Here is a 26,745-nt window from a genome sequence, read left to right on the forward strand (position 1 = left end):
TAGCTTTTTTATTCCTCAGTTGCACCCATAGAGCCTTGCTACGAGGGTTCTCCAGTCTGCCCTGACTGAAGACTGCCATGACATTTTTCTTGACAAGTAATGCCACCTCTCCCCTTAATCCCTCCTACTCTAAAACAAAGGAACTCCGGAATCTTGAACTGCCAGTCCTGCCCCTCCTGCAATCAAGTCTCACTAATGGTTACATTGTGGTAATTCCATGTGTTGATTCGTGTTCTGAGCTCATCTGCCTTTCCTACAATACTCCATGCACCGACATTGCTCAAGGAATTTGTGTTACTACTATTCTGCTTTAACTGATTTCTGTTTAGCTGCATTTTGATTACTAGAGCCTTGTATTTGAATCACTCCTACTTCATGACAGCTGAGTCCTAAGATAGGCTTGCTGCAAGTTTTTGCACTTGTAATCCAGGCAACCTTGACCCATGGGTTTATCATGTTCAGAATATATAGAGTGTGTGGAGCTTTGTTCTGTGAATGCTGAAGGATAGCAGTCATACCTGAATGGTTGACGTAACTTTGGCATTTCCATCAGTTAAACAACGTATCTAGTTTCAAAAGGGAGCTGATTAAATCTCTGATGTAACATTGTGTTTAACATAGTTTTCCTTAGATAGCCCCTCAGTAAATATGTTCCGAGGTGTTTCTCAGGTATATTTTTCAGCAGGAAAATTGATTCTGACTTACATAGTTCGATACTGGGACCAAAGGTTTGTTAGTAGAGGTAAGTTTTAATGAATTTTTTTAAAGGAAAGAATGATGGTGAGGTACTGATATTTTGCAAGATCATTGTAGAGCTTTTATGGGTTTGATAGTTGAAGGTTGGCAAAGGTAGAATCATTAAGTTTGTGAATGATCGAAAGACCAGATGATGAGAGTGATTATCATTGGACAAATAGGATTGGAGCAAGTTGGAGAGGAGTAGAGGGTTGAAAGTATGAATGGATTGGAAAATTGATAAGAATTTTTAAATCAGTTTTACTTAATTCCTGAATCATGGGATATCATTTACCATAGGAATGATCAGGAATTTCTGTAACTTAGAACATAAGGGTTTACAATGTCAAGTTTACAGAGATGTAATCGGGGAATCTGGTTCTGAATCCAAGTGGGATCATAATCAGGTGCATGTTTCAGTGGTAGAAATAGAAGGTCTTAGAAAGTGATTTAAATTAGGCAGGAAACTAAATTCAGGGTTAAGTATAAAATCACAGTCCTACAGTCATTTTCAGTTTCACGTGATTTCCATGGAGAGGGATGAACTTTATGGTCAGGGAAGGAAGATGATGGCAGAAATTTCTGTACGTGAAATATATTTGAAAGTGAAGATGATGTGTGATTTGGTGGAGAGCTTTCTTGTGGAGGTATTTCCATGCTCTTGCTGCTCCTGTACTTTGTTGTGGTCATTATAGACACCAGTATCCTTATGTTTAAAAAGAGACCTTTATTGGGCATAACTTTACCATAAGACCATTAGACATAGGAGCAGAATTAGGCCATTTGGCCCATCAAGTCTGCTCTGCCATTCCATCACGGCTAATCATTTTTCCCCTCCTCAGGCTCACTCCCGTATCCAAATTCACTGTCTAGGTTGACACTGGATGGTTACTTAATGTTATTTTTTCTGTTTTAACAGGGTAGTTATGATACTATACCATACCATTTTTTACAAGGCAGTACAGAATGATTATCATTGCTATGATCCTGAATGATGTAAAGGCCAAATAAAGAAATGATTCCCCTCCTCATCCAAGTCATCCAAGCCAAATTAACAACTTTAAAAAGAAGCAGATTCGCATTTAAAATGGTACAGGGCACTAAATCCTTCAGCACCACAACTTCTCATTACTCACTTCCTTACTGGCATTGCAAACGTGGGAGATTCTTGGTGCTTGTAACTGATCCACATCATTGCAGATGGACTAACCACAGAAATTTGGCTGTGGCTGGTGACTGCATGTGCTGTTGCAGAGAATATATCATTGGGCAACTTGAGTCAACCAATCTAATGATGTAGCGCTTATATGGTTTTACGTTTGTTGCCTGAGGAAAGGGTGTTATTTGCATGAATATCTATTAATATGTAATTTATTTTCATCATTTGTAAATAGTGGACTTCTATATTTCTAATTCTTCAAATTGGCTTCTATTTTTATTATGATTTTTTTAAATTCAGCACAGCACTAGTGAAAAAGGATGATATAATAGTCTTATGCTTTATATTGGAAAATAAAACATTTTCTTCCTTCTTTCCAATTAGGCAACCACATCCTACCTGATGAAGATTTGGCTGCCTTTCACTGGAGTTTACTAGGTCCAGATCATCCTCTAGCCTCATTAAAGGTAAAAATTATTATGTTAATAGTAATATCTGCAGTTGGGTGAGTTTTCCTACAGTGATTGATATGGTAAAATCTGTTGAGAACTATTGAAGATTTAAAGCTGAAATGTTTCTTTCACCAGAATTTTCTGCCCTCAGCATGATAGTTTTCTAAAACAGGGTCAATAACACATTTATCACCCCACTTCCTCAATTTTATTTTTTGCTATTGTATTCTCATTCTGCTATTCATCTTATTGTCTCTTCTTGTACCCATATGCATTTCTCTTGATAAACCACTGTTTTGGAAATTTTGTTGATGTGCTTGTCATTCCCTGGATGCTCCAATGATTTAATTACCCACTGCTTGGAGATGAACGAGATTTCCCGAGAGTAATGCTGCTGATTTTTCTTTGCTTTTCCTTGGGTAGGAATCTAACTTTCATTCTGTCTCCTTTTGGCAAGGGCCTTGGAATTGGAAACATATTCTGTGGAATATCCAGTAGAAACTTGGACACTCATTCCTCATGACCACTTTTGTCCTGCTGTGGATTTGGGTAATATGTGGCACAGTATGTTGGTATAGTTTAAAAAGATATTATCTTGTTTCACAAAATAAGGCAGACTAAATGTCTGAACTTGGGTCATCTATCCAGAAAGAAAACTGCCTAGTCTGTGTTCACTTCCACAGCATCTAATTGTTTCTGAACTAATTATAGACTTCCACTTTGCTGTACCGCCCAGAAATTTGTCTATTCAATAGCCTGTGTGAAGAAGAGCTTACTGAAAGAATAAATTGATCCTTTATGAGTTTGAATTAATTTATTTGTGCTTGTGTAGTTATTTTCATTTTTCTAACCATCAGAATGACTAGATCTTTATTCTACCTTTAGAATTAAATGCATTGTCTATAGACAAATGTAAAGCAGAAGCTTGATCGTGCCTAAGTCTTTTGATATGAGGAATAGTCATTGATAGTCTTTGGCTTTTAAGTTTTCTTCTAAAGCTTGATTATCTCCTGATTTGATATCAAGATTCTGACTGTGTGCTTTCAAAATGTGGTTTTATAGTACTGGCATCACTCATGCCCTTGTAGTTTGTCCACTAAACAATCAAACATAACTGGAACAGCACATGGTAGCATTTCAATTCATCCACAGTTAAAATTAAGTCTGCAGAAAAATCTACTGATTTTTTTCCATAAAAGCCAAACCATTCCAAGAATTTTTGTTTGTACCTTTCAATGAAAATGAAACTTTGTTACAACTTAAGCTCTTGAAATCTTAGTTTGGACTGTTACTGTGCAAATTTATTGTGCTTTATTGATGGCAACAAATTTTAAGATGATCAGATTAGCATTACATAATCTTAAAAGGATAAAAACAGTAAAAGATTAATTTTAAATTTTCTTCATTACCAGTTTAGAATTAAACAGAAATGGAAATTTACTTTTACATTTTTGTTTTTTTTTAGGGGTTTAATCCACATGCTCTTTAGTTGATTAAAGTTTTAATTAATCCCCAGCAAATATTTCCTTACAGTTTAAGATGTTAATTGATGGAAGATAATTTGGTAATCTCAGTCAGAGGAACAAAATGGAATGCCCAACTTTATCGGTTAAATTTGTTTGATTTGATTTGCACTCATTGCTTCCATCCAGGTAGTTGTAAAGCATTAGAATTACAAATGGTTGTCAGAGATAATACAGTTTCCAGTGAAAAATAACATGATAATTCATGAAATGATTCTTCATGCACTGTTTCTCTCTATTGAAATGGTGATCCCCCTCAAAAGGATATCATTAATTTTAGTCCTTCCTGAAATATAAAATAGAATTTATACAGATTGAATTAATTGTTATGGCAGTGTCATTCAGTGTCATTCAGTGTATCACATGTACATTGATAACACCCATTTCTGCATCTTGTTTGCTTTTCTTGATCCCTGGTATCAGACTCCATGTGTGACATGTTGCCCTACATCAAAATCCAAAAAATCAGCAAGCCCATCTGCCTTCATCTCTATAATATTGCTAGTATTCATGAGACGTAAAAAATCTGAGCTTATATTTCTACCTATCCATTAGTTACAACTTCTATGTTTGACCTTCTGCTTTTATGGAACTTTGCTGTACTCATTCTTTCTAAAGATAAGAGTTTTCTCTGTCATTTTCTTCATCTCTCTGCTTATTCATAATTCTTCATTGTGTCCAATGTAAAATTTTGTTCATGTGTTTTTATTGCTGCTTGGTGTTGGCCTTGCTGCCTATGTAACCTATGCCATTTCATTCCCACTAACTTGTTGTGAATCCTTTCCTGCCCATTTTGTTTTTGGTCCATTATTAGCAATGGTGGCATTAATTTCGTCCCAAAATGTTCCACCTCTTCTCCCTAAGGATCACCCTGAAAACTAACCTCCTTGATCGTACTTTTAGAGTCAGAAAAAGTACAGGGTAGAAACAGGCCCTTCAGTCCATCTAGTCCATACCAAACATTTAAATGCCTAGTCCCACTGAAAACTCTTCCTAATATTTCCTGCTTTGGTTCACATTGTGTTCGTGTCTGAATGTGCTTCTGATTTTTTTTTTAAATTTATGTTAGTTAAGATGCTATAAAAATTCAAACTAGTTACAATTTTCTAGAACAATGTGTGAGTGAAAGGAAATATTTTAAATATTCAACCTTTGGGTTTATGTTCTTTCAGGTACGAGCACACCAGCTTGTTCTTCCACCTTGTGATGTAGTGATAAAAGCAGTTGCAGAATACGTGCGCAATATTCAGGATATTGGGGATTTGGATGCAGTTGCAAAAGATGTTTTTAAACGTTCTCGGGTATGTAACAAATAAAAACGATCATGACATTTACTGTATGTTGCACATTACTGAATGATTCTTATTTATATTTCTGCTTCAAGCCGTTGATGAAAAATGCTGATTCCTTTGTCATTACTTGTTTGATCATTCATTTGTACCTGTTATAAGAGATTTAAGATTAAGTTCCATTTTCATTCAACCGTACATGAATATAGCTAAATGAAACACTTCTTCTGGGAATGAGGTGCAAAATGCACTACCAACAGCACACTGCACTACTGTAGCACGTAGCACAAATAGCATATATGATTATGACTTCAGAAAAAACATACAGTCACAAAGAGAGAAAAAAAGTAACATACCGCAAATCCTTGTGACATGACTACAAAGTTGGCTTGGTCCAGCTTGTTCTTCTATCGAGCAAACCCTGGAGGGCAGCACCGCCTCATCGTCTCTTCCCCTTGGTGATTGCCACAGGCGACCTTGCAGTCTTGGTCCAGGCCTGGTCCTCACCACAACCAAGGCTACGCAGCTCCCCCGCCATTGGTAACGCCAATGAACCAGTGAACCAGACTTGCAGTACTCTACGTTACCAATGTCTAACAGGGCCTTGCAATCACAATAAAAATGTCCAAGACAATCACTCACACCGGTACACAACAAGTCTTGGCAACAACACAACAGTACGCAATAAAATCAGCTCCCTCGCTATCCAGCAGTGACTTGCAATCGTAAAATAGTCTTACAAGAGGAACAAAAGCACCTTTGATTGGACCTGATGTGTCCGCTGCATCCAAGCATGCCATCATCCTATTAGTTAGATAGTAAATATAATATATTTATAGTTAATACTGTAATTGGGACACATTGGGACCAGTACATTTTGGCCAAATGAAGCAACTGTCCAATTAGCTGAAGTTTCATGGAAATAGTTAAAAAGGTATTTTAAAAAAAGACAAACTGTTTAAGTGAGCACCCAACTATGTCTACTACTAACAATACAATACTATAAAACGGTGTATTAGTTCCTAAAAGGCATTGGCGGAGGGAGTTCATCCAGAGTACACTGCTGTGTTCTTTGATTGACTAAATGAACAAAATCAGCGCAGACATCTAGTGCAGATAATGCTTTCATACATAGCTTCTGATGATTGCTTTCTCCAAATCTTTCAAGCCTGAATGCTTGAAACCTGAGTGAGCAAAACAGTTCTGTTTGTCTTAATGCTTATTTCTCACCAATTCTCAGTGACCAAAATTGCCTAATTTTGAACACAAACATATGCAACTGACGCTATTTAAAAACTGTTCGCTCTAAGCACAGTTAGAGTCTTAGCAGCTTCGAAAATTGCACTTGACTGGCACTAGTTAGAAACTGTTCAGCATTGGTCTTCTGCTCCAATTAAGTAGCCTAGTGTCTCAAATATAGAAAGGGAATCCTGGCTATTTTCTTGATTAGCTTTTGGTTTTTAGGAATTGGCCCAAAGAATTGGCTGCCCTGATTAACTGGTGGCCCAATTAACCAGAATCCACTACACTTGTAGGCTATTTGGCCTAGTGTTCATTTTGCTAGTAACGATTATTCAGTAGTGTTCCTGTGTTGTAGCTTCCCTTACCAAAGCCTTGTTGAGGCCTTCTGCTAACTTCAGAAGGTAAAAAAGTAGGAATTGAAACTTGAAGGATGTTAGATGACAGAATGTAAGGTATAATGTGAAAAATTGAAGCATAATGAGTGAATACCAGAAAGATAGAGTATGAGGCAGGTAAAAATGTGAGGTTGAAAATGTTGCAAAACAGAACAAGGGCAGACAGGGCTAATAGCTGCAGTATTCTCAACTATTAGAAGAGAAAGCACTTAGAAAGCAAGTATTTCCATTTTGTTCGCACACACAACCCCGAGCTCACAGTTGATTATGTTTCAGTTCTTCCCATTACCATTCTGAATTGCCTACTACTTCGCTGTAGCGAAACTCAACACCAACTAATGAATACTACGTTATACTTCCATTAGGTACTTTTCAGCCAATAATTTCAGACAATGACTAGTTTCCACTCTTCATCAGGAATGTAATGCTAGTAATGTGGGATTTCTATGCTAGTGTTTTTGAGGGATTGGGAGTGGGAGGATATGAAGAAAGAGTTACGTTGCAGTTTGAGGTGAAGATCTGTCATTGGAAAACTACATTAGCCTGAGGTCTTTGACATTTGAAGTAGGTTTCTGGGATTTGATATCAGTTTTCAAGAATGTTTTATTATTTCCAGAACACTCAAAAGATTGAAAGATGCAACAAAAGGTTGTTTATACTTTGTATAATGTCAAAGTTTGTGATCATGTCATATGTTCATTACTAATAATGACTCCAGTCTTTATATCCCCAAAGAGCATATTCATATGTTGCTTTTGACAACTCTAGTTAAATCATTCTGGATAATATGGGGTGACAGGGCTGAGTGCTACCTGCTCCATGGATAGATCTTTCATTATTTTCATGAGTGAACTCCATTGATTCGTTCAATTTTCAGCCTTTTTCAAAACAATTTTCACAGATAAATGCCATATGCGTTTATTTTAAGTTATATGCCAAGTGACTAGTTTTGTCTTGTGTGGTTTATTTTTGAATTTGATTTAATTGCAGAAGCTTATTTACACAAGAATTATATTTCAACTTCTGTGGATAATTTGACTTGTTCTGTTTTCAGTCCAGAACGGAAGACAAAATTGAACAATTCAAGAGGGCTGTTGAATATTATTCCATTGCAAGCAAACCTCCGTTATTTCAACATGGTCCAACACCTTTCCCAGGTACATACTGGATGGATTGTGAACTGATGGTAGATCCTGTTGTGTGCAAAAATCACAATTTTTTTTTAGAGTTTTACATGTATTTTGCTACGTGAATGCAGTCCGCTGCAACTCCTAAGCTAAATTTTCCTTTTTTCTTTCTTGAAATTTTTACCTTCCAACCATAATGACGTATTCCAAACATGTTAGAAATCATGAGAACCTTTAACCTATTAGCAAAATTTTTAAAAATTTATTCCCCATTTTGTTAAACAACCCAGCAAGTTCTCATTGTTAGTCTAGTCACCTGTAACTTTGCTACCTTAGGAGAGGGAAAATCAAGAATGATTTGACTCAAGCGAGTTTCTTACTGACCCCTCTCCGCCTGGTTCCATCTACCTATCTGCTCTACCTATCTGATACCATCTTCTCTCTCATCCCTCCCTCTCATTTCTATATACTGGCTATTTTCCCTCTATACTCTGTCTTGATGCAGGGTCTCATTCTGAAACATCAGCCATCCTTTTGACACTGCAGATACCACTTGACATGCTGAGTTCTTCCAGAAGTTTATTTTTCTGCTCCAGGTTCCAGCATCTGCAATTTCTTGTCTCAACTCAGGATTTGTGGTAAACAGTGAGTTGACCTTCTTGACTTAAGGTCTCAAAGAAGGTTTGGCTATAAACTTTCCTTTCCCCAAAGTAATTTGCTGAGAGGTTTCAGGTTAAACATACCTATGATGTCACATTTGTGAAATCATTAAGTTGTCTGAGCAGCTTTTTAAAATAAAAGAATTTTCATTATCAACATATCACAATGTAATTAAGGTAGAAGCAGAAATAAAATATTTCTAGATTTTAAGGTACTTCTGTATTTTAATACATTTAAATATATATTTTAATCATAACACAAAATTATTTTGTAAAATCCATTTACATTGAAACTCTAATAATCCAGCATCTGATTGTTTGGAAATCCTGATGATTTTCCGTTGACTTGCTTATTAGTCCGGAGTGCAAGTCAAGGACCCAGAGTGAACACTGTGGGCCAGATGTTCAATTGCAGATGGAGTTAGGAAAACCAAGGGTAAATCTGAAACTTACAAGTTGAAACTCTCCAAGTTCGGTTTCCTTAACACTAGAGATTCTGCAGATGCTGGAAATCCAGAGTAATATACACAAAATACTGGAGGAACTCAGCAGGTCAGTCAGTATCTATGGAAGGGAATAAAGTTGTCGTTCCAGGCCTAGACCCTTCTCCCTGTGGCCTTGTCATGTTCACTGGAAAATCTATCATACTACTTTGTAACATCTTTAAAAAATAATAAAAACTATGTTTGGGGATTAATAGAAATACATACAATTATCTGAAAATTTGCTAGTCTAGCACCACCAAAGTCCTGAGATGCATGTTATTATAGTTTTATAGTGGGTTTTACAGTAACTGGGTTAAAACATTGCTAAGGAATCATTTGGATCTCAAGCAGATGTAGGTTTTTGATCAGTTTGACAGTGAGTCCTTTTCATAAATAGCTTAAATTCATGTCAGTTCTAGTTGTTTCCCTTGATTGTGATGCACTTTGGGATTTCTTCATTAATCTAAGCATGTATGGAAATTCCACTCTCTTGGAATGACCTGAAATGCTCAGCAAAAAAAAAAGTTTTCAGCTGTGTACTACAGAAAGCAATCACATTTTTCTGAACACTTTTTCTTACGCTTCAATTGAATTAGTTTCAACAGCTTCATGCCATGATGCAAGTATCATGCATTTGTTCTGATAAATTGGTGTACCTTCACAAGGTGCATTGGTATTCAAAAAGGAAGATACCCTAGAACTGTTCTTCAATTATTAACTTGCTCTCTGAGATCTCTACAACATTTCAATATTTTTCTCCTGCTTAAAGGAATGCGATTGAATCAGTTTGGAGTGCCTGGTTTTGTACCACACTATCCACATCCACAGATGCTTAACGTTCCACAATCCCATCTTCAGGCGAAGGCTATGGTGAGTCTAATTAGCGAATTATGCCTTAAATCTTAATTGTCATTCATTGTGAACATCAGAATCTTAATGATAGCATTGCTGGCAAAATCATCCTCCCCATTGTTGTCATGGCTTGGGCTTAGATCCCAGAAATTATTGCACATTATAGCTCTACATCACTGATATTTGTCCATGGAAATATTCGCTCTGTCATATACTTTGGGGAAGAGGGTGAATGTACTTCCCTGATCTGAAGATTTGGAAGAAAATTGTCATGTAAATTCCTCTCGCTCTTTAATGTTTCATTTACATCCGAATAAAGCTTTCCTCCACTAAATAATCTTAAAATTTTCAATCATTTTTGCCAACCATAAAACTGACATGAGAAAAATACTGAAAGAAAGGAGAGGGTGCTTTCTGTAGCCTAGATCATAGGACTTCGAAGCCATTGAAGTATTCAGATTTCAGTGTTCTACATTCTGTAAACAACATTTAGTTAAATAATGAGATAATTGTCGAAGTGTGGTTTATTAGGGAATGAATGAATGTTTGCTAAGGTACTATGAGATCACCACTTCCGGTTGTAAAGTGGCATGGAATCTATTGTATTTTCCTACTGGGCAAATTTCTAGTTTGTTAACACATGTAACAGTGCAGCATTCTTACAATAATTCTGAACTAAAGTGTTCTCTATATATTTATTGCCATTTTGCGGATAGCTATGAAAATATGTTTGCAAATGCTTCTTGGGTGCATGATTCAGTTGCTCAATGCAGTGAGAAGGTTAAGAAACTAAGGTGAAGGTTGGTGCTTTCTACCATGGGGTAAATTATAATTTTAAAAGAATTCTCAACAATTTTGGTAAATGACTGTTTCTGACTGGATATTCTCAAAAAGTTTAATGGTAAAGCTTTGGTAAAGCTATTAATTTGTCACATCTAAAATAATTCATCTTAGATCATCACAAACAGCTGGAATTTTTTTAAAAGCAAAAACAATGAAAAACTTACAAATGTACATATTTTAAAGTTAATTTTCTACAAACCACACCATTAAAATAAGCCATTAAGCTTTTTATAGTTGTTATTTCATTTAATAATTTAGCTTCATTGTTAGCATTTTTGCACTTTCCTTCTTTTCCTTCAAAAATTTTGCTAATTTGAACTTTGGACCTTGTTTGTATTTACTGAGTTGTTGTTGCACTATCTAATGAAAAATTGATCTATTTTTCATTTATGCAGTTGACATTGGAAACACTTTCATATGAAGATGGTTTTGGTTAAATGCCAAATTCTTAAGTGGAAGAGAAAGAAGGAACCTGCATTTTATATAGTTCCTTATCACAGCCTCAACAATGTAACATCACAGGATTGCTTTTAAAACCTTTACTATTAATATTAAGCTTATTATTAATCTTCAATAAAGTTTATTTAATTATTAAGTGATTAAGAAGAATAGTATATTTAAATAATATTCTTTTTATTATTTTGAAAGAATTATACTTCAAAATTTTTGAAAATTTTGAAACTGTTAATGTGTTGTGACATTAATTCCATATGTTAACTGATTTACTGACAGCCCTAATTAAAAGTAAGATTATTCAAATAAGTCTGTATTGTCTGAGTTATTTTGAACTCCCACATCACACACACACACACACACACACATACAGAGTGTGTAATGTGTGAGTTCAAAAGACTGGTAACAATTAAAAATTAACATGATTATTAATTGTTTCATTTTTTCAGGGCCAACGACTAGTTAGCCAAGCTGCTGCTTCAGGACAGAGACCTCCTGACTTGTATTCACCTAACAAAGAACAGCCATCATCATTAGGTACATACCAGTCTGCTCTGTCTGACCCCAGCCTCACCCTGGAATCCAACAACAGTTACAGCAACATTCCTCATGAAGGGAAGCATACACCTTTGTATGAGCGTTCCTCACCAAATATTTCTACGGTTTCAGCTGTGAGTCCAAATCACTGTGGCATAGAAGGTCCATTTTTCCCTGCTTCTTCAACATCATCTTCATCCGATAATGAGGAAAATAGAGGTGCTGTTAAGTAAGTCTTTTAACATTCTTCTTGTTAGTTTCTACAATTGAAGGTACGTTACATTAAAAATAGGGCTACCATGCAACTTAAAAATTGAGACTAATGTGATTAATGAAGTTATTAAACAATGGAAAGCTATTTGGCACTTTTATCAATGGGTGGTCCAATGAAAAAATTGCAAGACCTCAAATATAACATATGAATCAAAATCAGGTTAATTATCACTGACCATGAAAATTGTTGTGCAATACATAAGTTATAAGATATAATAAGAAATAATTTTAAAAAACAGTGCAAGAAAAAGAGCAGATTAGTGAGGTCGTGTTCAGGGGATTGTGGACCTTTCAGAAATCTGATGACAGAGGGAAGCAGCTGTTCCTAAAATGTTGAGTGTGTGCCTTCAGGCTCCTGTGCTTTGTTTCTTTCTTTATTAATCTTTTTATTGATTTAAAAAAAAACACAAATACAATCAAGAGGGGAATTAGTTCAAATATCAGTAACCAAGATTAAAGTAGACATTGTCAAAATCATAGATATTGTTAAACTAGTATGAAATATATAATAAAAAAAGAAAATAACAATTCTCCTCTTACCAGTTTAGAAGGAGAAAGGGAAAAAAACAGAACAAACAAAACAAAAAAAAGGTCCATTTTGAGGATATGACCAAAAAAAAAGAGAAAAAGACTTTCTGCTCAAATCTAAAACTTCGAGATAAAGAAGATTAAAACCTGTGCTTTGTAGCCTCCATACCGAGTGGTCATACAACCAGTCAGAATGCTCTCTGTTGTACCTCTGTAGAAATTTGCTGATCTCTTTGGTGACATGCCAAACCTCCTCAAACTTTCAATGAAGCATACTGTAGCTGCTGACACCAAGAATACTGGGGGCAGAACAGGCGTGACATTTGGGATTGTAAAGTTTGGCCTGAAGTACTGTATAAGTATTTTATTTGAGGCTCCATTTCCCCCCTGTTGAACCACACAGACTATGGTTTGGGAGTCTGTGATAAAATTTCAGTCATTTTAGTCTATGATAGTGTGGTGGGTGATACACCAAAGTGGATATCTAGCAAGCTGGGTTTGGTCTGATGCGAGTATTGGACTAAACTTTTGAATTTATTCAAAAAACCTGCATATTTTAAGTTTTAAAAAAGTACATTAAGTTGTGCTAACTTTTAATTACATGTGTTAACTGTGATTAACTGCCAGTCCTCATTAAAAATAAGATAATTTAAATATGTCTGTGTTGTTTGAGTACCTTTTAACCAAAGTGATTTTTCTAATGAAATATGAGTTCCTTGAATGACTAATTGGGTAACATGCTGTATTAATTAAAGATGGTACTTTAGATATGAAAATAGAAACCAATTGCATAAGATGTTATTGTTCCATTGCTACTGTGGTGCAGTGAGAGTTTGTCTTTGACTTATACCATGGATAAAGAAAGTAATGGAATGTTTAATATATAATGGGCCACCATATTCCAATTGATAGGCTATATAAATAGGACTGAATTTTTCTGAAATGTAGAAGGATATGGCTATAAAAGTACAACCATGCATATAAACAGTATCAATGACAGAAATACAGAGAAATCGGAGTCTACATTGAAAGATAATTACTTTTAACAGTGGTAGCTTGAGATGGCCAAAATATTTATTTAATCTTTTCCCTTATGTAAGATGTGAAGCATATATGAAAAGTACGCTTGTTCATTTATTGCCTAATCATGTCTGGTATGAAATGTTACCAGTAATTTCCATAAAACTTCATTTAAATGTTTGATTATATTTTCAAAAAAGTTGCTTACAAGTGTATTGGGAACAATTTTTAGTTTTATAGAACATAGAACAGTGCAATACAGAAACAGGCACGTTGGTTCACCATATTGCCTATCTATCTAGTCTCGCCTGCCTGCACATTGTCTGATCATTTTTCAACTTTATTTTCACTCACTATGTTAGTACCTTACTTGTTCTAAGCAAACTGTAAAGGAATAAATAATCTTTAGAATACATTCCCAAACTCTGTTCAGTAACATTAAATCATTTGCATTTCAAAATATGATGCATGGACTGAAATGCATGGCTTTGAGGTATTAATTACTTAGTTTATAGTAGATTTTGAGTTGGAACCAGGTTTAAGTAGATAAAATCTGATGGAACATCATTAATATTTTGGTGCTGTGCTTATGAAAGAAGTGTAAATATCAAAATTTACAATTTGCTTTGTCTTAGACCAAATCAAACATCAGATTCATACTTGCAATTTATCTTGTTAAACTGTTATATGAAAACTTGATCTTGGATATAACTCACCAGAAGTCTTATTTAAATTTTAGATTGAGGTTATTCAAAAATAAAAAACAGAATTTGCTAGAATTGTTCAAGCTAAGCAAGCATTTTGTGAACAGCCAGAAAACTTGAGGCCCATTTGGGAAGTGTTTTACAATTGAAATAAGCATAACCAAAATTGAATCGTGACTGCTGGCTAGTTTATTGCATACAGAAATAAATGCATGTCTCAAATAGAAACTCCTTTTCTTATGACCACTGGGACCTTTTGCAATAACATATCAACCAACACAAAACTAAAGTATTGAATCAGAGAAAATAATTAATGAACTGGCTGTCTTGGTGAAATGGAGATCATCTTTGGAAAACAACTGTGAGAATAGTTAAAGCAGTGGAAAATATGGGGGGATGTGGGAAGCAAGGCACCACTAAAATTATTTTTTTTTTCTTTTGTCCATTTAATGCCTGCATTTGTGTTTGTTTTTCCTAGTCATGTTACTGAACCACATCACCAAGTTGGGCATGTATTAGCATGGGAGAAACCTGGAAATCAGTCTGATGTTTTGGACAAGTCTTCTGGAGGGGGGCATCAGAAAGGTGTTTGTATTCGCAATGAATCAAAGGTATTGTATAAGTACCTATTGTTCTACATTAGTTATCCTTAGTAACATAAGCACGGTGACTTCAAAATAACATTGCAGTGTGATTTAATTTTGGAGTTGATTTCCTTACTATACCTACAATTAGCAAGAATATAGCACAAAATATAATTTACAGAAATCTTTACGTAGCAGTAGAATACCCAGGTATTCATGTGTTCTTCCACTATACGGCAGTGAGCAATCATCCATTTGAAAATCACAAGGCATTGTTCATTGTGCAAGGTAACGTGGGGATTAATAAAAAGCAGTGTTATCAAAGAAGTAATAAAATAAAAATTAATGGGACTGAAAGCCAACTGAGTTTGGTCAATTCCAAATCTATTCTTGAGGTGAAGCAACCTATCCATTGTCTCCACAGAATCTTATCAAGATCATATCTTACTTTTCTTAACCTGCTTGGGTATTGGACTAACCTACTCAAATAGCATCAAATCCTTCAATCCAGGAATCCATGTTATGAGCCTTTTATGTACAGTCTGCAGTGCAATTATATATGATTCTTTAAATATGAGTGCAAAATACATGTGGTACTCCAGGTGGACCCTCACTTGAAACTTGTAATGTTGCATCAAAAGTTCTTTGGTTTTGTACTCCATGTCCCTTGTGTTAATGCCAACAATCCCATTACCGTTCCTAATTACTTGCTTCTTGCATGCTAAACTTTTAGTGTTTATGCACATGGTACCTCATTGACACCTGTACTGCAACATTTCATAGTCTTACTATTTAAATAATAATTTACTTCCTACTTCCAAAGTGGATAACCTCACATTTTCCCACATTATACTTTTTCCAGCTTCTTGTGCTACTAATCTATACGTTTTCTTTGCAGGCTTTTACGTTTCCTTCATAACTTGTTAACCTACTTATCATCTACCATTCAAATTTGGCTGCAGTACACTCTGACCCTTCATCTATCATTAGTATACATTGTAAATAATTGAACCCCGACAACACAGACCTGATCCTTGTGGCACCCACTGCTGGTTACAAACTGAAAACGATTTATTTTTCCCAAATGTTTTCTATCTATGCCAATATTCCTTTGCTATCTAGGGAAATTTAATTATATGTGACACAGTGTAAATTACCTTCTAAAAATCCAAAATGTTACAATATTGGTTTGCTTCTATTTCGTTTGTTACATCTACAAAGATTTCTAGCAAGTCTAATATGATTTTTTTTCAGAAAACTATGTTGACACTGCTTGATTGTATTAAGATTTTCTAAGTGTTCTGATATTACTTCCTCAATAATGTGTGTCAGCATTTTCACAGTGACTGATACGAGACGTATAATGGGGAAACAATGTGAGGTTTTCCTTGTGGTAAGATATTAGAAAGTGTCAGAAGGACTTGGGTGTTCTTGTATATGAGTCACTGAAAGTTTACTGGAAGTTACACAGCATACAACTAGGAGGATGAATGGTATGTTAAATTTTATTGTGGGAGGATTTGAGCATAAGAATAAAGAAGTTTTACTGCAATTATATAGGTCCTAGATGAGACACCTGGAATAGCATTCCTTCAAGTTCAAGTTTATCGCCATTCAACTGTGTGCACGTATACTGCCAGATGAAACAATGTTCCTCCGGACCAGGGTGCACAGTACATATAACTCACACACGTAACAGAATATATATTCCAGCAAATTGACATCTTGCATAAGGTGTATTTACAACACAAGTGAAAAAGTAAACAGTATAATGCTACTGGCACTTTATGAGACCTGGTTGGTGGCAAGGAATTCTGTAATCTCATGGCCTGGGGGAAGAAGTTGTTTCCTATCCTAACTGACCTTGTCCTAATGCTATGGTACTTCCTGCCTGATGGAAGGGTTTCAAGGAGATTGTGGGACGGACGGGGGTGGTGGTGGGGAAATCCTTGACAATGCTAAAGACCCTGTGTATGCAGCATTCCTGATAAATATCCTGGATCGGTGGAAGTGAGACCCCAATGATCCTCTCAGCAGTCCTTGCAATGCAGTTGATCAGGATACTCTCACTGGTTCGCCTGTAAAAATTGCTTAGAATGGGAGGGTTCTGCACCTACCTCAATCTCCTCAGGAAGTGGAGATGCTCCTGTGCTTTCTTGACTAAAGAGGTGGTGTTGAGGGACCAGGTGAGAATCAGTATGTTGACTTTGTACCAGAGGAGAGAAGACATTAGACCTGGTTTATACCAACATCTGTGATACTTAAAAGGCTGTTCCCTGTGCCTACCTTGGATACTCTGGCCATTTATCTATTATGCTAATTCCTACATGCAGACCTTTGATTAAATAAGTCAAACCAGTTCGAAGAGAGATATAGCCCTGGCCAGAAGAAACAGCCTCAACATTAGAGGACTGTTTTGAAAACATAGACTAGAGCATGTTCAGGGAGGCCATGAATATGTGGGATCTGTGACTGGCTATACAGAGAAGTACATTGAGAATGTCACTGTTAATAAACACATTTCAGTGAGGACAAATCTGAAGGCATGGTGGACAGCAGAGGTCCAGGCACTGCTGAAAGATCCAGGTGCTGCCTTCAGATCAGCAAATAAGATAGCTCTTAGGTAAGCAAGAGCTGTACTTTCCAGCGCCATCAGGAAGGCAAAACAGGATTTTTCACAGAATTTGCAGTTATTTCTGTGAAAGCGGAGACACGAGGTACATGTGACAGGGCATTCAAACCATGACGGACTACAAATCCACCCTACGTGTTAATGATAGTGATACCTCTCTTCCTGATGGCTGAATGTCATTTACGTACTGTTGGATGCACAGCATGATGTGCCAGTTGGGTTCTGAGAGTCTGTGCAGCCCACTTAACAGAGGTTCTAACAGACATCTTCAATATCTCTCTGGAACAGTTCATTGTCCCCGCTGGCTTCTATCCTCTACCTAAGGAAGAAAAGGATAGTGAAAAGGATTTGCTAGATTGATGCCTGAGAATTTTGATTTGTACCATTAGAAGTGATTAATCAGACTGGACCAAAATGCTTAGATTTAGGGGAACAAGAGGTAATCTCATTGAACGGTTCAAAATTCTTCTAGTTTTTATACAAGATAGGTACAGGGTCGATATTTCTGCAGGCTGGGAAATTTAGCACCAGGGTTCTCAGGACTGTATTAAAGTGATGCAGGATTCAAATAAAAAGGAATTTCAATGTAGAATTTGTGTTGATTCTTTTCTTAAACATGTAAATGTCTGCACTTAAAACATTTTGAAAATATTGTGGAATGGGGATGTGTTCTTTGAACCTGATGGATTTTATTAATTATTATCTTTTGTACCAGGTTGAGGAGCTTTCTAACAATCCAGGAAGCCAGGTAGACACAAAAGTTTCCTCTGCATCAGCTGGAAACAGACTAAGCCAAATCAACACTGAGCATATTCCATCTTTACTGTCGGTGCCTACAAGAAACCACATGGACATCACCACACCTCCTGTGCCAATGGTTGCTCCAGAGGTATTAAGAGTTGCTGAACACAGGCACAGAAAAGGACTGATGTACCCTTACGTATTTCAGGTGCTCACTAAGGTAGGTCTAAATACTGCTAATTATGTAGAGTTAAATATTAGTATTAAAATGTTACCGAAAACTGTAAGCCATGTATTAACACTAGAAGTACCATGAATGGCATCTATATGGACTTCTAAACAGCATTTGATAATTTTTGTAATGGTGACTGGTTTAAAAATGTGGTGAAAAGTTACATGAATTTAGGTTTTGCTGCCAGCAGTGAGGTGACCCTGTTTGTTCCTTGCCTTTTTTGAATCTTTTTAAGTATGTGTGCCCAGAATTTTCCTGATAGAAAATTGCAGTGACGTAATGCACTACGTTATGCTGTCACATGGGCTAACATGATAAAAGCTCCACCCTGAAAGCAGCTGGGGGAAAAATTGATTGTTTACAGGGAATATCGCCTACTTGTCAACACTGTGCTCCATTCTCCAAAGCTTTTCCTGCTATCAAACCTGACGGATTATGAATGCTTTTGGGTGTCTGGGCTATGGAAACATTCAAAAACTCTCGGTGTTAACTCTAGGAAACATGTTGAGGAAGGAATATAGGATTTAGGATTTCATTAGTTGGGGCATTGAATACAACAGCAGGGAGAAATTTTTGCACCAACTTTATAAAACTCAGCTGGAGTAAAGTGTACAGTACTCGACACCACAGTATAGGAAGAATATGATGGCAGTAGAGAGAATTCAGGGGAGATTCAACAGGATGTTTCCTGGGATAGATTGTTCCACTTATGAAGAGAGACTGGATGAGCTAAGTAAGTCTGGAGCAGAGGAAATTAAGGGGGGGACATGGTTGAGCCAGTAAAAAAATAATGAGTATATGGATAGGGTAGATTGCAGAAAATGTTTCTCTATATCTGAAGTAGACAAAACAAGAGAATATTGATTTAGGATAAGGGGGAAGAGATTGAGTGGAGATATAAGGAACACCTTTTTCACCCAGAAAGTGATGTGTCATAGAATTGTATCCATATGATTCTATATGATGTTGAAAATCATGCCTACCTATAAGAATGATATTTGACTGTATTAGTTCCATATATCCTCTGTGATCCATTTATTGGGCTACCTGTCATGATGCCTGGTAAATGTTGTTCTTGCATTTGCCTCCAAAATTTTCTTTGGGAGCACATTCCAGATGCCAACTCATTCATTATCTGGATGTGGAGAGGATGTTCTCTATGGTGGGAGAGTCTAAGACCAGAGGACGCAGTCTCAGAATATAGGGGAGTCCTTTTAGAACAGAGATGAGAGTGAATGTGGAATTGCCCAAGGGTGACCTGCAGGCTAGAAGAGGAAAGTTGTGCCTTACACCTCCTATGGTAGAGACGTATCTCCATCCTGCTGCCCAATATACCAACTACTCTGTGTGAAAGAAAAAATACCTCTCAGATCTTCTTTAGACCTCATTCCTCTTAGCCTCAACCTGTGCCCAAGAGAGTACCTGGAAAATACAGCCTAAGGAAGTGCTTGGTGGTGTTACTGGCAGCATGTAAGAAGTGTTTAGATGGGTACTTTTTTTTAATCATGGATGGATGTGGGCCAAGTGCTGGGAGATAAGATTTGTGCAAATGATTGCCAATTGAAATATGAATATGATGGGGCAAATGGCCTGCTTTCATGTTGTATGTGTGTCTGACACTGAGATCCACCTTCTTCCTACCTGACTTTAATGTGCCTTGTGGAATGAATTTTAGATAAGCTCTTGTCCAAAGCCAGTCTCCACCCTAGGAGTCTTTGCAACAATCCAGATCACAGCAATAGTAATACACAGACTATGTTGTTCATTGTCAGTAATTGCCTGCTGACTAAGATCAGTGCCAATTACAGCCACACATGGCTGATGGGGTGATAAAGCACGATTTGGCTATTACACACTGGGTGACTAAATAACAGTTCAACATAACTTAGTAACCTGCATGGGCTTCTAGGTCTCTTTATTGCCTAACAATTAACCTCTAATCGCACTTCTCCAATTCTGGACCCTTACTTGCTTCTTCACTCCCTTGTCTGCACCGTTCACTGCTCTACTTCTGACTAGTTGGATCCTAACTTGTTTCAGTGGAAGTGAATTTGAGGCAGAAGTGTGAGTGGAAATGACAAGACTGTTGAGAATTGTTCTCCTTCTGTCAGCATTTAAGTTAAGACACTAACCACATCCATCTAATCAGTACTCTGAATGACAAGGGACTGCTGTTGTCAATATTAGACGCCAGAAGTTGCATTCTGTTACCCATAATTGTTTCCCTTCCTTTGATCATCTTCCAATAATTACTGCTGAGTATTTTGTTTCAAGTTGCAGACTAATGATAGTACTTGTTTCATAAATTTTGTTGTTTCTGAAATATTTATAGTAGAGTAAATAGAATTTTAGTGGTACTTGTTCCATTAGAGTATTTAATGTAATGAAGAAATCTTTTGTTCAGATAATTAGAGTACAAGGTTATTAAAGCATAATCCTGGGACTAATTTGTATATTTTAAAGGTGCCAATTTTTTCATAGACCTTTTGGTGGCTGGTATGTTGTTTTCTCTCTTCCTCTAGTAATCCAGTTGTGAAAAAGATTAAAAATAGAAAGTGCTAGGAATTTGGAATAGGTTAATTGCAAACCTAATATCAAATGGTAGGGCAGAGATTTCGATGTGTAGTGCTTCAAAAATAGTTGGAAACCTATAACTTTCTAAACAAAGACATCAGGCTATAAAATATGTCATTTCAACCATTGCTTACTGACCTATTGTTTTTGTAGCATTCTAATTTCAACGGCAAGAATATGGAAAAGGGGTATTTGACTGATATTGGGCATTAACTGGTCACGTAAAATTGAAGTCAGAATAAAAACTCTCCACTGCTGATTATTTAATTTTACAAAGCAGGTTGGCCCAAGAATATGACTGCAGAAGTTTTTCAGAATGGGGTCTTTGGTTCAGCCAATTTTGATTTCTTCATTCGTGACCTTCCTTTCATAATAAGTTAAGTGGTGACTCTTTCCATTCCATCTACAAGTGTGCAATGAGACAGTGGTTTGCACACAGTACAGCATGACCTGGACAACAACCCAGAATGCTTATTTGATAATGTTTGTGCTATATCACTACAAAAGAACAGATCCATCCTATAAGCTGATAGGAGTGTTCTTAACCATTAGATAAGGAATTCCAGGATGTGAAAATGATATCTCTGACACAGGATTGTGTGTGACTGGTGTGGACTATAGAAGTATGCTGTTAATATGGATCAGCTTTTCCTGTCAAGCTGTCTACTTTGACGTAGATGATATTGAGCTGCTTGACTGTTGCTGGAGCTACCTTTGTCCCAGGATATTCCACCACACACCTGCTTTTGGTGCTTTATAGATGTTAAGGAGGGTTTGGGAGTCAGGAATTTCATCACTTGTGGCAAGGTATCCAGTCTCGACTTCCATAGCCACAATATTTATGTTCAGATGAGACTGGTTGGTGGTAACCTTTAGGATGATGATGAGAAAGGTGACATATTTAGTTCTGGTGAATATAAGGCAAATGATAGATTCTGACTTATTGGAGATCGTCAGAGAATTTGCATAGTGAAAATATAACTTGCCACATATATTGATCATGGTGTTTGGTTCTATATGCAGCTTCCCTTTTATTTTGAGGAGTTGTGAATAGAATTGAACATTAATCAGCAATTATCCTCCCTTCTAACTTCATGATGGAAGAACATTGGAAAGCAGCTGAGGATAGTTGTGTCCAGGAATCCATGCGGGGACCTGGAGCTACAGTGACTGACCTCCAACATTCATAATGTCTTCCTTGCAAGTTATGACTCCAGCTAGAGGATAGTTTTACCCTTGATTCTCATTGACTTCAATTTTACCAAGGTTTCTAATGGCATGCCTGGTGAAAAACTAATTTAACGTTAAGCTCAGGAGCAGGCATCTCTGTTTAAACTCGCCTCTTTTTTGCTCGTTATGGGGATATCTAAACTTTGCAAAAAGGAGCAGGTTATTGGTGGGGAAATGATATTTGGTAACACCACCATTTTCACTTTCCATCACTTTATTGTAGATGTACTAATATCAGGAGAATTAATCTGACTACAGATAATACCTGTAATTAATTTACGTATTGAGATACTGTGCAGAATAGGCCCAGTAAGTCCTGGTTTAATCTGAGCCTAATCATGGAACAATTTACAGTGACCAAGTAACCTACCAAGTGGTAAGTCTTTGGACTGTGGGAAGAAACCAGAGAATCCGCATGAAACCCATGCGGTCATGGGAAGAACATACAAACTCCTTACAGGCAGTGACAGGACTTGAAACTGGGTCACCTGTACTATAAAGCATTGAGCTAACCACAATGCTACAACTACGTGATGCGATGAAGAACAGGAAGCTTGAGGTGAATCAGTCACCCAGCATTTGTGGCTAAATAAAGATGTTAACGCTTCCTCTTTGTCTTTTGCACTCATGCTGGACTTACTATTACTGAGGACAGGAATATTCAGGGGTCCAAGTGGTGTTTAATTATCTGGGATCATTGGCATATGGTTGTGTTTTGGCTTGGGAGCATTGATTTGATTAGTTAGTTTTGTAATCACTTGTTGCTGAATATATCCTGCTGCTTCCACTGCTTAACGTGCATGCATTAGTGCTGAAGCTTAATTAGGTTGGCATCTTGTTTTTAAGTGTGCAAAATAGTGCACTTAGCATGTTCCACAGTCATTCACTCAGTCAACAGGGTTACTAGTAATGAAAGAGAGAAGGATGTGCTGTCAATAGGCAGCAAATATCTGCTGTCTATATTTCATTTCAATAGATTGAAAGTACACTGACTCCTAAAATTCATGACAAGTGTCTTGCAGTCCTACTTAGATGTTCTTTATTGAAAAGAGTGGATCTGTCTCGAGGTGATATAAACATGAGATGAATGGGAACAGAGGAAGAAGGGTGGAAAAGAAGCGATGCTGGAACTGTCAGGTGCTGGAAATCTAATATAAAATTGAGATTTATCGCAATACTCAGCAGATAAGTGGCATCCCCAGGATAATTTAACAGTTATTATTACAATTTCTTGTCTTGTACCCTCAACAGTAGAAACTAAAAGGCTTGTATTTGCAACCTTTGGGTCAAAATTTTGTAATTGCCTCCTTAAAGCTACTGTGGAACCCTATTTACAGAAAAGAGTAAAAAAAAATCTTCATAAACTATCAGCCATAATGCAGAATTAGTGCAATGTTAGCTTTGGTGTTTTAAGAAATGCTAAATACATTGACATTGCTGAAACTTTATGTTTGAAGTTTCCACTGTCTTTTTACGTGAATCAGGCTTTTAATTTATTGATTCTGCTTATTTCCCAAAAAGAAGCAGTAAGTACTGCTAATGAACATAAATAGAAATTAATGGTAAAGATAGCAAATCAAACAGCATTTCAAGATACAGTTAATAATTTGAGTTAGTGACCTTGCATGGGTTCTGGAAGTAATTGTAAGTTTAACTGTTTGGAAGCAAGTACAAAGCTGAAGGAAGGATATGGGAGGGGATGTGGCTGATGGGCTGAAGTGGAGGACAGAGGAAAGCTCTATAAAAGTAATAAATACTATGTAATAATGCATACTTTGTTTTTAATTATAGGGTGAGATTAAGATCTCCATTAGCATAGAAGATGAAGCCAATAAGGATTTGCCTCCTGCTGCTTTGCTATATAGGCCAATACGGCAGTGTGTATATGGAGTCCTCTTTAGCCTGGCTGAGGCTAGGAAAAAGGCTGAAAGACTTGCACTAAGAAAAAATAGATTCCCTACTGAAAGTAAGTTATTTTCATATTTTCTGCTGCATATCTTAGCATAGCAGTTTAAAAGTTCATGCTGGGACTATCTTAAACAAATAAAAGTTTAAAAAGAGAATGTTTTGGATACCAATCATTAAATCTTCATTAGTAGATGAAAAACAGTTTGCAGGGTCTTGAAACCAAACTGTATTTTTAAATGTCATAGACCCTGGATTTATTAGTATTTCTATTGGGTGATGGTTGACACTATGCACAGAAAGAGAGATGAGATTAAAGATGGTTGGATATGTAGATATAATTGTTTTTTTAATTGGTATTCCCTAATAAGCAATTTGATCATTTGAGAAATGTTGAATGGGGCACAGAAGTTGATTTAAATCAAAAGTTCAGTACTTAAAAAGTACATGAATGAGATGTCACTGTACAGGCAGAGGATAACTTTTTGAATGCAGCTTGATGTAAACACATATGGAATTTGGAGTATAAATATAGTCACAGGAATTTACACGGGTAAAATATTTACTAAAAATGCAACCACAGGAAGAGCTATGAAAAAGACATGAAGGAAATTGCTGGATCCATCATTCATGATGTGGGAGGAAAGTGTTTAGACCATAAGACAAAGGAGAAGAATCAGGGCATTGGCCCATCAAGTTCCACCATTCCGTCATGACTGACTTATTATTCTCCCAACCCCATTCTCCTGCCTTCTCCACATAACCTTCGAAACCCTTGATAATCAAGAACCTATCAATCTCTGCTTTAATATAACCAATACCATGGCCTACATAGCCATCTGTGGCAAGGAATTCCACAGGTTCACCACCTTCCAGCCAAAGAAATTCCTCCTCATCTCTGACCTAAAGATATGTCCTTCTATTCTGAGGATGTGCTCTCTGGTTCTAGGCAGCCCCACTATAGGAATCATAATTCAGTAATAAACAATTATGAAAGGAAAATCACATCAGAGAAATTAATTTGCTGAGTAGAGATCTACCAGGGAGGTTAAGGAGAAACGATTTGCTGCAGTACATCTGGTTTTTCAAAATGTTTTTGATAGAGTCCCATACAAAAAGTTAAATAAAACATAGGCAGTTGGGTTCGAGATAGCATCAGCATCTCACTTGCTGAAAATCTGAAATTATAGCAGAAAATGCTGAAAATAGCAGGTTGCACAGCATGTGGTCTGAAATTGTTAAGCTTGTTGAATCACAATAATCCGGAAGGGGAATGAAATGCTCTTCCCTGATCATAATTTAGGCTCAGGGTATTTCAGTCAACCAAATTGCATTTGGTTTCACCAATATAAAGATATTGTGAGCACCAAATCTGACAGTAGGATTTACTGGGTCATTCATCGGGTTGGCAGCTGCTGCAAAAGAAGTAGCATAATATTCTACAATTCACAATGAATGTATGTTGAAACACTTGGTAAAATATGAAAGTTTGGCTATTGATTAAAAGAAAGGTGAGGTAATGAGGTCAGCAGCTTCACAGGGTTGCTGTAAAAAGCTGTGGCCATATTAAGTGGATAGACAACAGGTGATAGGTTGAGTACTGTGTTGGAAAATAATGTTTTGGACATTAAAAAACACAGAATTGTTTTGTTTACAAGTGAGAAAACTATATACTTATGTATAGAGTGATCAAGTGTACTAATTGAGGAGCCACAGAGAGCACTTGTGCTGGTCCAGCAAGTAGTGTATTAACTTTGTTGCTAGTGGGTTGGCTGTGGCAAACCCATATTTGGAATACTGTGTACAGGGTACATTTTGGTCTCAGTATCTTGAAAAGAATTTTCAGGCAATAGAAATCAGAAAATCTACTGGAAATATGAAACAGCAGGAACTGATGAGGCAGCATTGGTGGGAAAAAAACAATTAACACCTCAGATCCAAAACTGCGTATCTGAGAGACAGAGGTGAAGCTTCAGCTCTGTTTCTTTTTCTGTAAATTCATCTAACATTCCTAATTATTTCTAGCATTCTTGGTTTTTATATTTGCAATGGAACTGTTGTGTGGTATTTCTGTAGGATTGATTCCTGGAATGAGTTGGTTATCCTCTAAAGAGCAGTTGAGGAAAGTTGGCCTTTAGACCATGAGACATAGGAGCAGAATTGGGCCATTCAACCCATCGAAACTGCTTGGCTATTCCATCATGACTGATTTATTAGCCTTCTCAAGCCCTTTCTCCTGCCTTCTCCCTGTAACCTTTGACACCTTGACTTAACAAGAACTTACCAACTTCTGCTTTAAATATTCCCAATGGTTTGGCCTTCACAGGGGTCTGGCGATAGATTCCACAGATTCACCACTCTCTGGCTAAAGAAAATTCTTCCTTGTCCCTGTTCTAAAGAGAGGTACTTTTATTCTGGGGATGTGCCCTCTGGTCGTGGAATTCTCCCACTAGAGGAAACATTCTTACCACATCCACTCTTTCCAGGTCTTTTAATTTTCGATAAGCTTCAATGATATCCCCCCCTCATTCTTCCAGATTCCAGCAAGTAGAGGTCCAGCGCCATCAAACA

The 26,745-nt window shown here is 36.7% G+C and overlaps 1 protein-coding gene across 3 annotated transcripts in view; it reads left to right on the forward strand.

Annotated features, from left to right (window-relative positions):
- LOC134356884 (constitutive coactivator of PPAR-gamma-like protein 1 homolog) overlaps positions 1-26,745 on the forward strand; it is a 138,948-nt gene that overhangs the window by 57,445 nt on the left and 54,758 nt on the right. For 2 of the 3 annotated variants that reach the window (XR_010020454.1, XM_063068123.1), the window contains exons 3-10: positions 2,279-2,361; positions 5,042-5,170; positions 7,850-7,952; positions 9,836-9,936; positions 11,664-11,980; positions 14,755-14,887; positions 18,208-18,453; positions 24,061-24,235. Coding sequence is in view for 2 of the 3 variants with exons in the window: in XM_063068123.1 (XP_062924193.1) it covers positions 2,279-2,361; positions 5,042-5,170; positions 7,850-7,952; positions 9,836-9,936; positions 11,664-11,980; positions 14,755-14,887; positions 18,208-18,453; positions 24,061-24,235 (1,287 nt within the window). In the remaining variant the exon portion in view is untranslated. The remainder of the gene's footprint in view (positions 1-2,278; positions 2,362-5,041; positions 5,171-7,849; positions 7,953-9,835; positions 9,937-11,663; positions 11,981-14,754; positions 14,888-18,207; positions 18,454-24,060; positions 24,236-26,745) is intronic. The other variant, XM_063068124.1, reaches the window with a different exon arrangement.

The sequence above is a fragment of the Mobula hypostoma genome, chromosome 15 (genome assembly GCF_963921235.1).
Source record: "Mobula hypostoma chromosome 15, sMobHyp1.1, whole genome shotgun sequence".
NCBI classification, from domain to species: Eukaryota; Metazoa; Chordata; class Chondrichthyes; order Myliobatiformes; family Myliobatidae; genus Mobula; species Mobula hypostoma.